Here is a 14938-nt window from a genome sequence, read left to right as displayed (position 1 = left end):
ACGTTGCGCGCAAGCGCGGTCGCAACACCGCCTCCGTCGCATGTTTATTGTCGTCATCTTTAAGCTCACGAAGTGTGGCAGACAAGTGATAAGCCACACGTTTACAGGTGAATTTAATGCTGTTGGGACAATCGTTCTGCTCATATTCGACTACATAAGATGTCTTCACTCCTCAAGGTGGATAGTGAAATTAAAACCAAGGTGAGGTTTGGCCTTTTGTGAATTCCAGTTGAGTTTATACTGCGTGTTGTTGTTGCCATGTTCTTTGCTAGCATGTTAGCCACATTTAGTAGCATGATGTGGGAGCTCGGATAAGGCCAGGCTAAGAGCAGCTACCGGCTAACCGGTTTCTTGTTTCCCGCCTACTGCAGTACACCTGTCAAACCTTTCCCCAGGTGTGGTGTCAGGGTGGTGCTAAGCGTAACGGGGATCTAGATAAAGTTTGATTTACAGCCCCCTGTGCTGGGAAAATGGTTGCTGCTACTACGACCACATGCACTGAAGAAGGCCTGAGCTACCAAGTTAGCTAACTCAGCCAGCTGCCGTTCACACCGGCGTTGAGTTACCAATGCTAGAGGTTGTCTCTCACACTGAGGAACCGGTCATGTGTTTAAAACTGGACCAAAATAAAGTTTACTGACGTAAAATGAGTATTTTTTGTTAACTTGGTATTCAAACTCTCGTATATCTGTTTGTGTTTACAGGTCGCTGCTTTCAAGGAACGTATCACCGCAGAAGTAAGTCTCTGTCTTACGTTGTAAATTAAAATATATACATGCAGGAGTTAATCCTGGCTCATAGCGAGCCTTTAGGGGCCTGTAGTTAAGGCATAAAGTGTGCTTCTTTATTTAATGGAAGCCTGCGTCCAGCTATGAGTAAATTAAATCGAACTTACTAAAGGGGGAAACACCAGTCTGGTACTGGTATAACACCTTTTGTTCTATTTGAGCACTCAAAGCACTTTCTATTAAGCCCCATTCACCCAATTGCACGCTTTCTCACTCACACACACACACACACACACACACTCACCCACACACACACCCCAGTTGATGGATTGGGGACAACTGGGGTTAGTATCTTGGCAAAGGATACATTAACACATGTAGTGGAGGAACAAGGGATAAATCTACCAACCTTCTGATGTGTAACTAGTGTGCAAACTCACAGATATAGATGTTTCTATATATGTATAGCTAAATGTGTATATTTGATGAGCACTTTCATACACACCTATTATGACTGTGATGTCCAAGACTCCACTAACACTGCACATTTCTTCCAGGCAGAGGATCTAGTCGCCAATTTTTTCCCAAAGAAGTTACTGGAACTTGACCATTTCCTCAAGGTCAGTTAATTGTACATTCAGCTAAATAAAGTTGGCATAATTTTAAATCTTTGTGAATAGTTGAAACTCATTCCTTCCGATGTATTATTTGGCGTTAAAGTTCATTATTTATTAGTCAGTCTTTATCAGTTGTCCAGAGTTAAAATAGTAACACCCAGGTGCTGTTAAACAAATTCACTTTACGAACTGGTCATCAGCAAACATAAACATCTCTATAAAAGCAAACCATTTGAAGTCCATCATTTTCCAGTGAGGGGGGTTGCTCACTAGGGCTGCCACAAACGATTATTTTGATAGTCGACGTAATCGTGACTAGTTGACTAATCGTGGCAGCCCTATTGCTCACAAGAGGAAAACATTGAAATGGCTGGTAATAATCGCAGTTAACTCACCCCCAAGGTCACACTATACAATGTTCAGATGTAATTTTTGTAAGAGTTATATCTCTGACTTTACAGGCCTCAGTTAGAATGTGAAATGTTAAAGTGCATGACAGCACAATTAAAGACCGGACTAGTATGGCTTGTTTGTAAGATTTGCTGGGAGAAGGCTCTTCAGCCACAGGACCTGGCCACCTTCCAGTCACAGAGTCGACCATGAACTCCTCTCTGTCCTAAAATAGATTCAAATGTGAGGCCATCTGTTTAACAGCTAAAGTTGGGTCACAAAAGACAATGATCTTCAACAGAATGAGCGAAAAAGAGAGAATAAGGTGTTTTGTGTGGCAGGGATTTATGAGACTGTGTATTAGTAAATAGCTGCAAACCTTAATGAAGTGAAGCAGCATATAAAGAGTGGGCAAAAATTCCTCCTGTGAGAGACTGATATCATACAGAAAACCATTCAGGTTGTTGCTGCTAAAGGTGGTTCTACAAGCTATTGAATCATGGTGTGGTCTTAGTTTTTTCTCACACTGCTTCTGTCCTATCGCTTGGTTATTGTTGACTACATAATGACATAATCATTTGAAGTCTTGGACATTACTATATATGTCACTACATAAGTCATATGTAGTTCTTCTGTGTTTGTATTCATCTGTTTTTTCAAACCTTCTAGATCATCTTTTTTGATGTCCTGACATGTGAAATAGATTAGATTTGGCAGCAGATGTGCTTTCTTCTTACCATGTCTGTATATTTATATTTGTACCATGTCTGACAACTAATATTCTCATTTTTTTTCAGGATCCAAGCATAAACATCACTGAACTGAAGGAAATTCACTCAGACATAAATCTGCCAGTGCCAGATCCCATCTTGTTCTCAAATCTCCACGACGGACTAGATGCGGTGAGGATCCATTTTAGAGTTCGATTTCGTATGGTTACGGTAACTGTTGGTAAGGCAAGGATGAGAAGTTGTTGCTAACTGTTGCATCTCTCTCACAGCAAAATGCCAAAAAGAGGAAGCTGGAGGATGGAAGTGGGGATGACATGGGTAAGTACAGCTTTGCTAGCTGAATATTTAGTCTGTATTTTATGTATTTTTAACTTTTTACTTTTTACTCCTTTATCAGTGACTGGCACCAAGGTCTTTGTCATGCCTGATGGGATGATGAAGAGTAATGCAAACCTTGTTGATCTTATTGAAAAGGTCAAGCCCGAGATCAGGACACTCATAGAAAAATGTAACACAGTAAGTAAGAGCTCTAAAGTCCTTCATCTAAGTAAGTTATTTTGGCCATTTGGTATCCCCAGCAAGGAGCCATGAACTTACAACAAAGCTAGGAATGTGTGACAAATGAAGGCTTACTAATGAAACAGGAGAAGCAAGGCACAGATTTAAGAGTTGGGACCGAAAACAAGCAAAGGGTATTGAATTTGTTCTTTATATAAGATGACTATCACATGCTCGGCATCAGCTAAAATGCTGTTGGCGTAAGTGTTTACTTGTCAGATGTTGCATCCTCTTTTCTTAGCTATATTTGTCTCTTTCTGCAGGTTAAAATGTGGGTTCAGCTCCTCATCCCCAGGATAGAGGATGGGAACAACTTTGGGGTGTCAATCCAGGAGGAGACAGTAGCTGAACTCAGAACAGTTGAAGGGGAGGCTGCATCTTACCTCGACCAGATATCAAGGTTTGCAGAACCTTGCAGAAATCCCAATCTCATATGAACATCCCGGCTTTGGGATTTGTCTTTAAAATGTGAAGTCGCTTTCATGTTAAGAGACCATTTTTGTCTTTCTTCCGTACTTCCAGATACTACATCACAAGGGCAAAGCTGGTTTCTAAAATAGCAAAATATCCACATGTGGTAAGTGAATAGCTTTAGTATTAGAAAGTAAAAAGCTATATAAGTTATACTATAGAAGTCTATCAAATGCTAAGAAATTAACTATTTTTTTTAAACAATTTCTTTCATTTAAGAGTTTTTCCTTTATACATATAAACAAAAGGAGAAGAGAAGGATTACAGATGATTTGTACATTTGGGATAATTAACCTATACACTTAGGGCTGTAAAATAACTATTTGCATTTTTTATAAGAAATATTGAAAGAGAAAGGCTTTAAAAATATGTGGTCTTTGGTTTTAGGCTGTAAACGGTGACATCTAGTGGTTTACAACATATATAGCAGCCAGTTGCAGCTGGCCCTCATGCCACCCTCATGGAGTCAGTTTCTGACTGTTAGATCATTAACATCCAAACCAGTGGCCCACTCAAGGTCTTTTTGTAAAGGCTGTGGCAGTGTTCTTCCTCACAGAAAGGAGCAGATGTAAGTGTTGCTGAGTTTAAAGCAGAGTGTGTTTGTATATCTGGAAGAATTTAAAGCATGTGTATGAAACAATTTTTGTATCGGTCACCCTTGAAAAAGATTTTAATCTCAAGGTGCATCGTGGTTAAATAAAAGTTGATTGAAATGTCTTGTTGCAAAATTGAAAGTTCTTATTATCAATTATCCTTTAGTGAAATGACAAACTCTGATATCAGCCTATCTGCTAAAATTTCCACTGACTTCGGCAGTTCTGTTTTATATTTAAAAGAAGATGTACAATTAAAAATAAACATAGAATCAACTTTTTTAAACAGGAGGACTATCGGCGCACAGTAACCGAGATTGACGAGAAGGAATACATCAGTCTGAAAATCATAGTTTCGGAGCTCAGAAATCAATACGTATGTTGTGGCCTTCATTATTTATCAGCATCTATTTATACTTGCCTGTGTTCAGAAAGCAGAATAACCGATATGTTTGCTTGTTTCCAGGTAACGTTACACGACATGATCCTGAAGAACATCGAGAAGATCAAGAGGCCTCGAAGCAGTAATGCTGACGCTTTGTACTGATGTTCATCCAGCTGTCTCTGCATCCACCCACCCACCCACCCACCCCACGCCGTCTGCCCCCTCGTCTCTTCACCATGCCTGTTGAGCAACAGTAGCCGGGCCCCGGTCCGCAGGACTACAGCTAGACATTCACCTTCTCCAATACAATCAAGACAGCCCAATACAAAGACATAGCTTCTATAGATGGACACATGTTTTGTTTTGTTTGTTTTAATTGTAAAATATTGTTTTTAAACAGTTTGAAGAGTATTCACTCAGAAAATGGGGAGACAGATCATAAGCCCTTTTCAGACGTGCGCCAGATATCATTGCTATTAAACAGTCTGTCATGCACTCATCAATTTTGTGTTAATGTTCCTCATGTTTGTTCGTAATTTACAGAGAAGTTCTTGTATGCATGCGATATGTGGCAGCTAGTATTATCAGTATAAGCGGTGAAGTGTCACCACACTTGCAGCTCTTTCTGAGTGCAGGGCCTCTGTGTATGTGCAAGGAGCTGTACCCCGTCATTCCCACTCGGGCTCGGAAAGGATAAAACTCCTGGGTTAGTAATCCCAGATGAATGATTTAATTGGTGCTGATGAGATAAAATACTATTAAAATGGTCTTATTGCCGTTCAGGACCTGCGCATGCCTGTCTGCTACCGCATGAATTCAGGATTTTGCAGAGTGAATAAAAGTGTTAAGCAGTCTGGTTCGGTAAAGTTAAGATGGCTGTTTATTTGAAAAGTGCATGTCTGAAAGGGGCTTCTGATATCAAAAAGCGCTTTGTATTTTTTAATTTTAATTAAACATTTTGTCCTCAGATCCTCGTGAACGGCCTCATTTGTAGCTCTTAAATATTCAGAGCAAAGTGGTTTGTCATTATTGCTGCCCATTATTTGTTACTGTTTTAATTATTTTGTCTTATATTGGACTCCTGCTGCATCATCAGTACAGTAGTTCATAGGGAATGCAAAACATGCTGTTAAGTTGTTCTGCAAATGTTAGATATTGCGACGTGTAGATATCACAAAATATGAAAACGATGCAAGTTTTAAGTCGTGGGCTTAAATGATTTCAGTGAAAATTCACGAGTCAAAAGCTTCTTTTATGTTGGAGCATTCATTGTATTGAATAAAAGACTGTTTTTTGATAAGACTTTTGGAGGCATGTTGTAGGGTTTTGTTTTGTTTTTTATTTTTCTTTTGAAGTTTGAAGCAAAACATCAGATAGTGGTGTGACATGGATACAATGTTTCCTCTTGACCTGCAGATGTCGCTGTGGCTTGTAAGTGCTTGCTAGTTTAAGCCAAGGTGTAAAGGTCCCGACTTTTGTGTGTTTAAATATCAAATCCTTTGTCCCATGTGCATTTATTTCACACAGAAGTCAGCATCCCAAATATATATAAACGCAAATCCACAGTTTAAAAATTAAAGATCAAGTGGTGCTTAATGGGATCACACTGAATGGGTGTCAGATAGGAAGGTTTTGAGGCAGCTTTACTCACATGTTAAGCAACTCAAAACTTGAGATTCCTAAAATTTAACTAACCAGCAGATTATGATATAGATTAATTGGCTACTTTATTAGGCGCACTTTTTCAACTTCTCATTAAGAGAAATATCTAATCAGACAACTGCATTGCAGCAACTCGACACTTTCAAGTATGCAGACATGGTCAAGAGAGCCAATTGAAGTTCAACCTGATTATCAGAATTGGGGGCGGGATCATTTAAGCAGCTTTGAATGTGAATGTTGATGCTACACAGGCTGGTCTGAGTATTTCAGAAAGTGCTGACTGCTAGGCGGTTCCTACACAACCACCTCATGTTTACAGATGATGACTGAAAAATAGAAAATATCCAGTGACCGGCAGTTCTGTTGGAGAAAATGCCAAAGGTCAGAAGAGAATTGAAAAGAAACTGAAATAACTCCTTGTAATAACCAGGTAGAAGAACATATTGAACCTTGAAGCTGCAGCAACAGCAGGAGATCACATTGGTCAACACTCCTGTCAGCCAAGATTGGGAAAGTGAGACTACAGTTCACAGACTGGAAAAACATTGCTGCATTTCTGCTGCACATAGTAAGGTCAGAATTTGGTGCAAACATCATAAAAGCACGGATCCAGCCTACCTTATGGTTCAGGTTGACGGTGGTGATGTAATCAATACCTGAGCATTGTTTCTGACCATGTCCATCTTTTTATAACCACAGTGACCCATCCTCTGATTGTTGCTTCTAGCAGGAGAACGCCCCGTGACACAAAGCATATGTTTCGTTTTTTAAATTATTTATTATGGCATTTTTTTAGCCTTTATTGATAGAGAGACTCTGAAGTTAGACGGGGAAGCAGGCAGAGATAGAGGGGAAGAGATGTAGTTACAGTTTTGTGTTTGTCATTAGCTTTTTTAACATTTGGTATTGTTGTGGTATTGTTTTTACTTCTGTTTAGTTTTGATTAATTAGTTCAGTTTGTATTAATTTGGTGCTAGTTTTAGGTTTAAGGCATAATATGCGAATTGTATATGTCAGAGGTAAGTCTTACACACTTGCACTCTTTGCAGTTAGACTAACACCCAAAGTTTAATGCTTTTCTTAACTTTGAAAAGCTGACAAGGGGCATGAAGGACTTCACTGATCAGACTAGACTGTGCATATTTGTGAAGCGTGTTTTTTGAAGCACCTTTTATGCCGACACTTCTTTTTATTTATTTATTTGGTCCAGAGCTGCATCTTTAAGTAAATATAGAAAAGGTTATGTGAGGATGAGAAGATATTGAGGAGAACAACCAAGGCGAGCTGACTATTGTGACTGTAAACTAATGTAAACAGTTACTCAACGTCCCTGACGTAGTTGTGAGGTCTATACCCTCTGTCCCCCTGCCTCCTAGTCACACAAACGCAATGCAGCATACCTGTACAAAGAACTCCCATATAGCTTCTTGAGATAAGAACCGGAAATAACTAGAACAGCGTAAGAAGACAATGAGATAAAATGATCAAAAAAGGAGCACTTGGCATTTGCTGGTGGGATGTGTCGTGATAATCACTGGGTCCTGTTAAGATTAAGTATGATTTATTTTGTAAAACAGTGCAATGCTGATCAAACCTTTGAGGCATGATAACGTGGGGCTGTTCTCAAAAACAATGCCATATAATGACAGTCTCTATCTGCTTTATTAAGCTATGTTACAGTTTGGTTGTTCCAAGCTCTTCCAAGAATGCTTCTTTGGTAGATTAAGTCTCTTTATGTAATCCCAGACTGGCTCCATGATGTTTAGATCTACGAGATCTAAGTTATCTGATGCAGGACTTCATGTCCAGCAAAGTTACCACAGCGACTACCTTCAGTTTCCTACTTTTTCTCATTACCACAGCAACTTTAGGTGACCTATGATTGCATTCAGTTGGACTTTACGTTGCAGTTTCACAATGTAATTAGCGGTTTTATAGAGGTGTGTCTGTGATAATATGATAGTGACCTTTGTTTGCAATCCTGCTGATCTCAGTACCATACATCCAAAGCTGCTTCGATGGTTCGTCACCTGAGCAAGGTTCTATTTTTAAAGCCTTATGAGGCCCACGTGTTGTCGGCAACGCTTTCTGCCCCTTGACCCTTCATGTACCTTTGAAAGCGCATGGCTGTGGTGCGAGGCAGTGTCACTATGTGGGACTGCCGAGTGAGTGGAGCATGCTCTGGTTAATATTTAATGGTTGTTCTGGCCAGAGAATTAATCAGTATCAGTCTGAGACATACTGAGAAAACTGCCAGGGCTGCACCGCACTTCTCAAATAAGCACGAAAACATGATTACAAGAAACAGTTTTTATTTGTTTAAAAAGTACTTTTTTTGCTGAGGTGGTGGCTGCGTGTATGTGTAAAAATCTTTATCTCATATATACTGTGGGTGTTAAAGAAGCTTACAATATTACAGACACTGAAAAGACAGTTATTCTAAACATGAAAACATGACTAAATGTAATTTGATGGACAAAAATAAACCATTGTTCAATTTCAAGGAGGTTAATTGTAATAATTGTAGCAGAAGTCCCAATAAGACCATTTAGAAAACAATTATTAGAAAACATTTGTAGAAAATGTTCATATTTTACTTAAACCCAGCTAAATTAGAAGGCTGCTAGCACTTTGTAGGTCCAGGAAAGATTGAGCTTAGCTTAGCATATCCAAAAAAACAAGACCACTTTTTGTGTTTTACTTTTACCCTTTATTGCTCATACCGTGAAGGGGACGCTTCTTATTTCTTCAAATTGAACAAATGTGGTCTATCAGTGAGCTTTACAGCAATTATCTGAAAGTGCTAGTTGGGTGTCTACGTCCTTTTTCTGTCCCTAAGTAGTCTAGATTCTGGGAATGGTAACATCCAATTAAATGTTATTGTTCCAATCAGTAAAGTAGCCTTTTCCCTCTGCTCCTAAATGGTAACAAGGCCAGCACAATATCTTCAGGCATTCCAAAAACTCTATAGCAAGTTTCCTAGATATGGAGTTAACCTAGACCCAGATTAAAACAGATGTCTATTAAAAATGAGAAGTAAGAATCCTTGTAAATATAGAACATTAATCCTCCAGTTGCCTTAAAGCTACAAGTTTTTGCCTTCTGTCTTTACAGGGTAAATCTTGCTGAGAGCCCAAGGCACCAAAGTAGTTGGGATTAAAAGTGCAACGGCACTTTTACCAAAGGAAAGGGCATAGAAAGTCATATGGTTTTCAGGGGAAAATGTCCATCCATCTAACAGGTGAAGCAGGGATACAGAGATGACAATACATCCAATCCTCAAAGGGGCGCTCATAATCCTCATCTTGGTTGTCTTGTAGAACGGTGAGTGCAGACCGAGGCCCAGACCAAACAGGCTGCCCATGTTCCGCAGGAGGCTAGCAAAGGGAGCAGAGTCTAGGTGAACCCACTCTGGCCTGATGCACCACTTCTGGGCTTTCTCCATGGTCCACAGCAGGTCCACATCCAGAGCTTTAAGGAGCACATAAAAGCCAACAGCAAAGGAGGTGAGGAAGAGGGTAATTAAGAAGTACTTCTTCAGGCTTGCGCTGTAGATCCATTTCTCCTTGGAAACAACTTCAGCTACCAGTGTGCCTAAGACGAAAACAGACAAGGTGGTTTATTAAACAGGGACAATGCGTAACATGTACACTCAATAAAACAATATTTGAAGTTAAAATGGTCTAAATATATCATATTTTTGTAATTTTGAGATTGCATTTACACCTGAGCCATATTTTAATTCTTCTTCTACAATATTTCTTTGTTTGATCTTTGGCATTTGCTCCTAAAAATATGATATTGGTAGTTGTAGGCTACATAATCACTCAGTAAACTTAATTTCCAACCCTCGCAAAATGTTTTTATGAAAATTCTGCACATCAAAGTCTTTGTAAAAGTCAACACTTTATCGACTAGAGTTCTTTAGATGGACTGACCTGTAATGATTCCTGCAATAACCTGGTGTGGGAAGTGAGCAGCCATGTAGACCCTGGAAATGCATACCACCAGCTCGACCAGGCCCATTAGCATCCACAGGCCTATATACAAAAATCTGACAGGGACAACACTGATTGTAGGTGCACAGAACCTAAAGACTCCAGAGAGCCAGAAAAGGTGATTGTATTAACACAGACTCACCTGTATAGCAATGGGGGGCACTGTTTTTCTCTTGCAATAGAGAGCAGTGCTGTTACCATGACATACCAGACACCAGCTGCGCCCATGGCATGACCTGAAGGACTTCCTGCAAAGAAAGAAATTGGGCTTAGTATTTTCTAATTTAGAGTGAAAACCGATCAGTCGGTTCTTCATCTATCGTGACGACCAATCCTCGTCAGACTGGTGACCAGAGTAAGCGCAACACCAAGTCTGAGGTGGTTTGAATATGTCATATTTTGCTGAAAGTTGTTGGTATCTTTTATCTTTTTCTTTCAGTTTCCAGAACGTTTAATATGTTCTGGAAACTGAAGACTGAAGAAAAACACTTGCACCTTGTTACCTTCCCTTCTACTATTAGTATAAGGACAGAGATCTCTCAAAGAAACTGGAGCAAGATAAAAGGCACTACAAGTTTATTACCTATTTATCACCATTAAAGTCATGCCCATTCACAGAAAGTCGTGTACAGTTGCCAATTGTTACAGCTATCACCTGGCAATGATATACTGGAGTATTTATCAGACTAATTGTGTACTGTGCCAAATAAATCTTATCATTCTATTATGACAGACTAGTTCTGTTCAGTTTTCATGCGGTCCGCATGCCTGTCATGAGCTCTACCTGGTCCAGTTTCACATGTGATGGGGAACTGCTGAAGTGAAGGGGCCGGTCCTGCTCCATAAAACTTGGTCTCGTGAACCCACCAATAAGGTCTTTCCCCAAATAGAACCCTGCCACAGTGAAACAAAAAAACAGGAAGCAAATCATGCAACCGTTCCTTTTTTTAATGTTTAAGTTTTAAGTTTAATTCAAGTTGGACCCTTTCACCCAGTTACCATTTTAGGACCAAGTTGAGCCAGTCTCCGATGACAGCCACCCAGATGAGCCTGAGTGCCGTGTCCCTCCGCAGGTGGAACCAGATCGGGAACAACCAGAAGAACGTGGTGTGCAGATCGGCCACTGTGGATGCCAGGTCGAACAAACCTTCATATTTGCCATATCTGGTCTGCAGATAGACAGCCAGCTCAACACCCCAGCTGTGTAGAAGATCCATTATATCACAACCCAGACCTCTTTCTGAGGACGATGCTGTGAAAATATTGTCTCTTTATTGGGTTTTTTCTTGGTTAGGTTTCAGCAAAGCTCTTTGAGGCCGTCCTGTCCGTTCTTCCACTGAATGATTCCCACTGGACTTTACTCAAGGCTAGCAAGTTTGTTTAACTTTGCAACGGTGCAGACAGGTCACTTAACCTTTACACCTCAGGGGGCCCCCTTGCTCAAAGCTATCGTAACAGAAAGCAACAGCTGCCCATGGACAGATTGCAGACTTCTAGCAAAGACCCGTTATCTCTACTTGTGCCTGAACCCCAATGTGAGAAACAACAAAATGGTTTTGAACTTTTTGTAAACATATCTCTGGAAACAGAACAAAATATGAGCTCATCTGTGCAGATGTCCCCACCAGACCTTTCTTTCATAAGAGTGCAGTACCTTATGTTCTACCTGCTATCTATTTTTTTCTTTTTCTGTTTTGTCACCAACTATCTCATCAGCTTTGTTTCATCCCAAACTCACTCATTTAATCATTGATCTTCTTATGTAATATAGAAATAGCTTACTCCATCATTCTGAACGGCGGCATGTTTTCACTAAAAAAATCAATGACATTACTGATAAATTATTAGTGAGAATGTGCAGAATGTGAGAATGTAAGAAGGGAAAATATGAAAAACACGGCTATCCTTTATTAATGCCAAAGTCAAAGCCATGTGGACAAAAATGAAGAAGACGAAGATCACATTTAAAAATAGTCTGTGGGGCAGCAGAAAAAAAATCTCTCTGCAAAGTGTTTAATTTGGGTCACACTTGAGGAGGACAGCCACTGATCGATTGACTTCCTCTCTCCTGTGACTCTCTCTGTACAGTGATTCTAAGATACTGATTGACGTTTTGTTTTCCTGTTATCTTCCCAACTTGTTTGTGTGACATGCCTCCCAAACTCTAGTGACTGCCAGTGTTTTATTACACATGCGTAAGGTCCAAAGATCAGCGTGTGCATGCGTTTGGGTAGTGGGTCCGTCCACTATAAAAACAGCCAGCTGTCTCGCTGATAACAGCACTCTCTGTTCTTCCACTCACACATCACTAGACTGAGATTTCTTCCTCTTAACGCTAAGATGCTTAATGCCGTGATGGACGCTGTGCAGGGTTTCGGGGTGAGCAGCACCCACTACCTGCAGACCAACTACAAAGATGCCCAGGGCTTGTTTCTCTGGGTCTCCTGGGCGGCTGATCTGAGGAACACCTTCTTCATCTTCTTCCCCCTTTGGTTTCACCTGCGGGCTTCAGTGGGCATCAAGCTGATCTGGGTGGCTGTGATCGGAGACTGGCTTAATTTAGTGTTCAAATGGTGAGCGTATTTTTTTAACTGATATATAATCGTGTAAAATAAGCTTTCTTTAGACCGTAACTCAATGCATGTTTCTGCTGTCCTCTTCAGGATTCTGTTTGGAGAGAGGCCGTACTGGTGGGTCCACGAGACAGCCTACTATGCAAACTCCGTGCCCCCTCACATTGAGCAGTACCCAATGACCTGTGAGACTGGACCAGGTGAGAGACACCACTGTTCATGCACGGCTGCATTAACTTGCGTGAGGGTAAAAATAAACCGACTCCCATTAGCCCACAGCTCCTCTCACTCTGCATGTGTTCCTGCCTGAAGTTTACTTTGAAGTAAATTGGCCGAATCAAATAAATTATCATTCTAAAGATCTAGATCTTGGCACTCATCCTCAAGATAAAGCCCTAATGCTGTCAGGTGATATTGTGCTTAATTCGTACATATCACAGAAAGAACGTTTCTTTTGTAACCTCTGGTTTCTGTCTGCCTTTCTGTGTGGAGTTTACATGTTTCCCCTGTGACACAGTCCATAAACATGCATGTTATGTTATTTGCAGTTAGGTTATTTGGACAGCAGCCAAATATATGAGCTTATTGAGTTGTTTAAAATCAAGTTAAAATAAAATAGTGGCGATCTTTTTCATTCATTTATTACTTAGGTTAAAACAAACAACAAAACAAAAGAATCTAATGAATGAGCAGTGCAGGTTGCTCTGGCCCACGTGTTAATAACTGCCTTCCTCCGTCTGTCTGTGTTACCTAGGCAGCCCCTCTGGCCATGCTATGGGAGCTGCAGGAGTCTACTACACCCTGGTGACCTCGATCCTCGCCATCATGACCAGCAACAAATCCACAAACAGTCAGTGGTGAGTCTATAACTTTATTTTTCCTTTCTTGGCCCTGCCGATTTTGGTGTTGTTTACCATTTTTCTCCATTCAGAGCTTATCGCTCTGGACACGCTATCTGTTCGGTGCTGGGGTTGATCATTGACTTCTGAGAAGTATTGACTGAAAACAGGGTGTTAAACACGGGTTGTTTTGACGTGCGGGCAGCTGAAGTTCTCGTGAGAAGAGAAGAATAAATTTGTTTATTGTTACAGTGCTTCAAAAGATTTTCTTTCATGTAATCTTGAGCTGCTGGAAATCAATGAATCTAAGCTGTGTGAATTTGTACTTCAACAGGTATCTGAAGGCTCTTCTGTGGACGCTTTTTTGTGGGGTCCAGGTGTGTGTCTGCCTCTCTAGAGTCTTTATTGCTGCCCACTTCCCCCACCAGGTCATCGCCGGTCTTATCACAGGTGAGTATTTTTACAGTTTCAGTGAACAGCTGGCTATGCCTCAGTCATTCAGTAAAATATCTAGTCAGAAATATAGTCAGTTATTAAGCCTGCAGCGGTATAATAAGTAACGCAAAATATCCGCCTCTGCTTTCCTAATGTGGATCATTGTTTTCTAGGTATGATTGTGGCTGAGGCCTTTAACAGAACTCAGTGGATCTACAGCGCCAGCATGAAGAAGTATTTCTACACGACTCTGTTCCTCACCTCCTTCGCTGTTGGCTTCTATGTGCTGCTCAAAGCTCTGGGTGTGGACCTGCTGTGGACCATGGAGAAAGCCCAGAAGTGGTGCATCAGACCAGAGTGGGTCCACCTGGACACCACGCCCTTTGCCAGCCTCCTACGCAACATGGGCACGCTGTTTGGCCTGGGTCTGGGCCTGCACTCTCCCCTCTACACCGAAACCAAAAAGAGCAGCAGCCTGTTGGTCAAAGCAGGATGCATCATCAGCTCTCTGCTCCTGCTGCACCTGTTTGACTCCTTCAAGCCTCCTACACATACCGCAGCCCTCTTCTACCTGCTGTCCTTCTGCAAGAGTGCCATTGTGCCACTGGTCACTGTCAGTATCATCCCATACTGTGTGAACCGATCTCTGAGCCAGCACAACAAAAAGGCAGTGTGATCACCAACTTCATATCACAAAGACTAATGAAAAGGAAATCTCTTCCTATTGAAACACATTCCTTTGGTGCTTGTTTTATCCACACTGCCACGTAATCCTCAGGAAAAGCTTTGAGATCAACAGGAAAATGCATTTTGTGTTATTTGGACACTGAACCTTGAACATTGTGTGACACTAAGTGAAAGCACTATCCAGGCTGCCCAGTGACACTCACAAAGAACTATTTTGAATATGCGACAACACGATAATGACGCTTGTCCTGGACGGTCATTCACGACTTCA

General features: G+C 40.9%; 3 protein-coding genes across 3 annotated transcripts; 2 read left to right on the top strand and 1 right to left on the bottom strand.

Moving 5' to 3' along the window:
• Positions 1-63: 63 nt before the first annotated feature.
• psme3 (proteasome activator subunit 3) lies at positions 64-5730 on the top strand. Its single transcript, XM_085361577.1, has 10 exons — positions 64-201; positions 705-737; positions 1286-1348; positions 2533-2637; positions 2736-2784; positions 2864-2982; positions 3288-3424; positions 3547-3601; positions 4378-4464; positions 4555-5730. The coding sequence occupies exons 1-10, from the start codon at positions 160-162 to the stop codon at positions 4633-4635; spliced, it is 771 nt and encodes a 256-aa protein (XP_085217703.1). The 5' UTR covers positions 64-159; the 3' UTR covers positions 4636-5730.
• Positions 5731-8478: 2748 nt separating this feature from the next.
• On the bottom strand, positions 8479-11652 carry g6pc1a.1 (glucose-6-phosphatase catalytic subunit 1a, tandem duplicate 1). Its single transcript, XM_085361576.1, has 5 exons — positions 11133-11652; positions 10918-11027; positions 10276-10381; positions 10074-10189; positions 8479-9729 (listed from the first exon to the last, which is right to left on the bottom strand). Exons 1-5 carry the CDS (start codon positions 11348-11350, stop codon positions 9221-9223), a joined length of 1059 nt encoding a protein of 352 aa, XP_085217702.1. The 5' UTR covers positions 11351-11652; the 3' UTR covers positions 8479-9220.
• Positions 11653-12417: 765 nt separating this feature from the next.
• Positions 12418-14792, top strand: g6pc1a.2 (glucose-6-phosphatase catalytic subunit 1a, tandem duplicate 2). The gene is made up of 5 exons (XM_085361575.1): positions 12418-12706; positions 12797-12906; positions 13461-13563; positions 13880-13995; positions 14154-14792. Exons 1-5 carry the CDS (start codon positions 12474-12476, stop codon positions 14654-14656), a joined length of 1065 nt encoding a protein of 354 aa, XP_085217701.1. The 5' UTR covers positions 12418-12473; the 3' UTR covers positions 14657-14792.
• The last annotated feature ends 146 nt before the right edge of the window (positions 14793-14938 follow it).

The sequence above is a fragment of the Diplotaxodon limnothrissa genome, linkage group LG8 (assembly GCF_057381915.1).
Source record: "Diplotaxodon limnothrissa isolate DT_005_m linkage group LG8, D_limnothrissa_male_GT1.1, whole genome shotgun sequence".
NCBI lineage: Eukaryota > Metazoa > Chordata > Actinopteri > Cichliformes > Cichlidae > Diplotaxodon > Diplotaxodon limnothrissa.
Note: the sequence above shows the minus strand (reverse complement) of the source record. Positions and strands in the feature narration are given on the sequence as shown.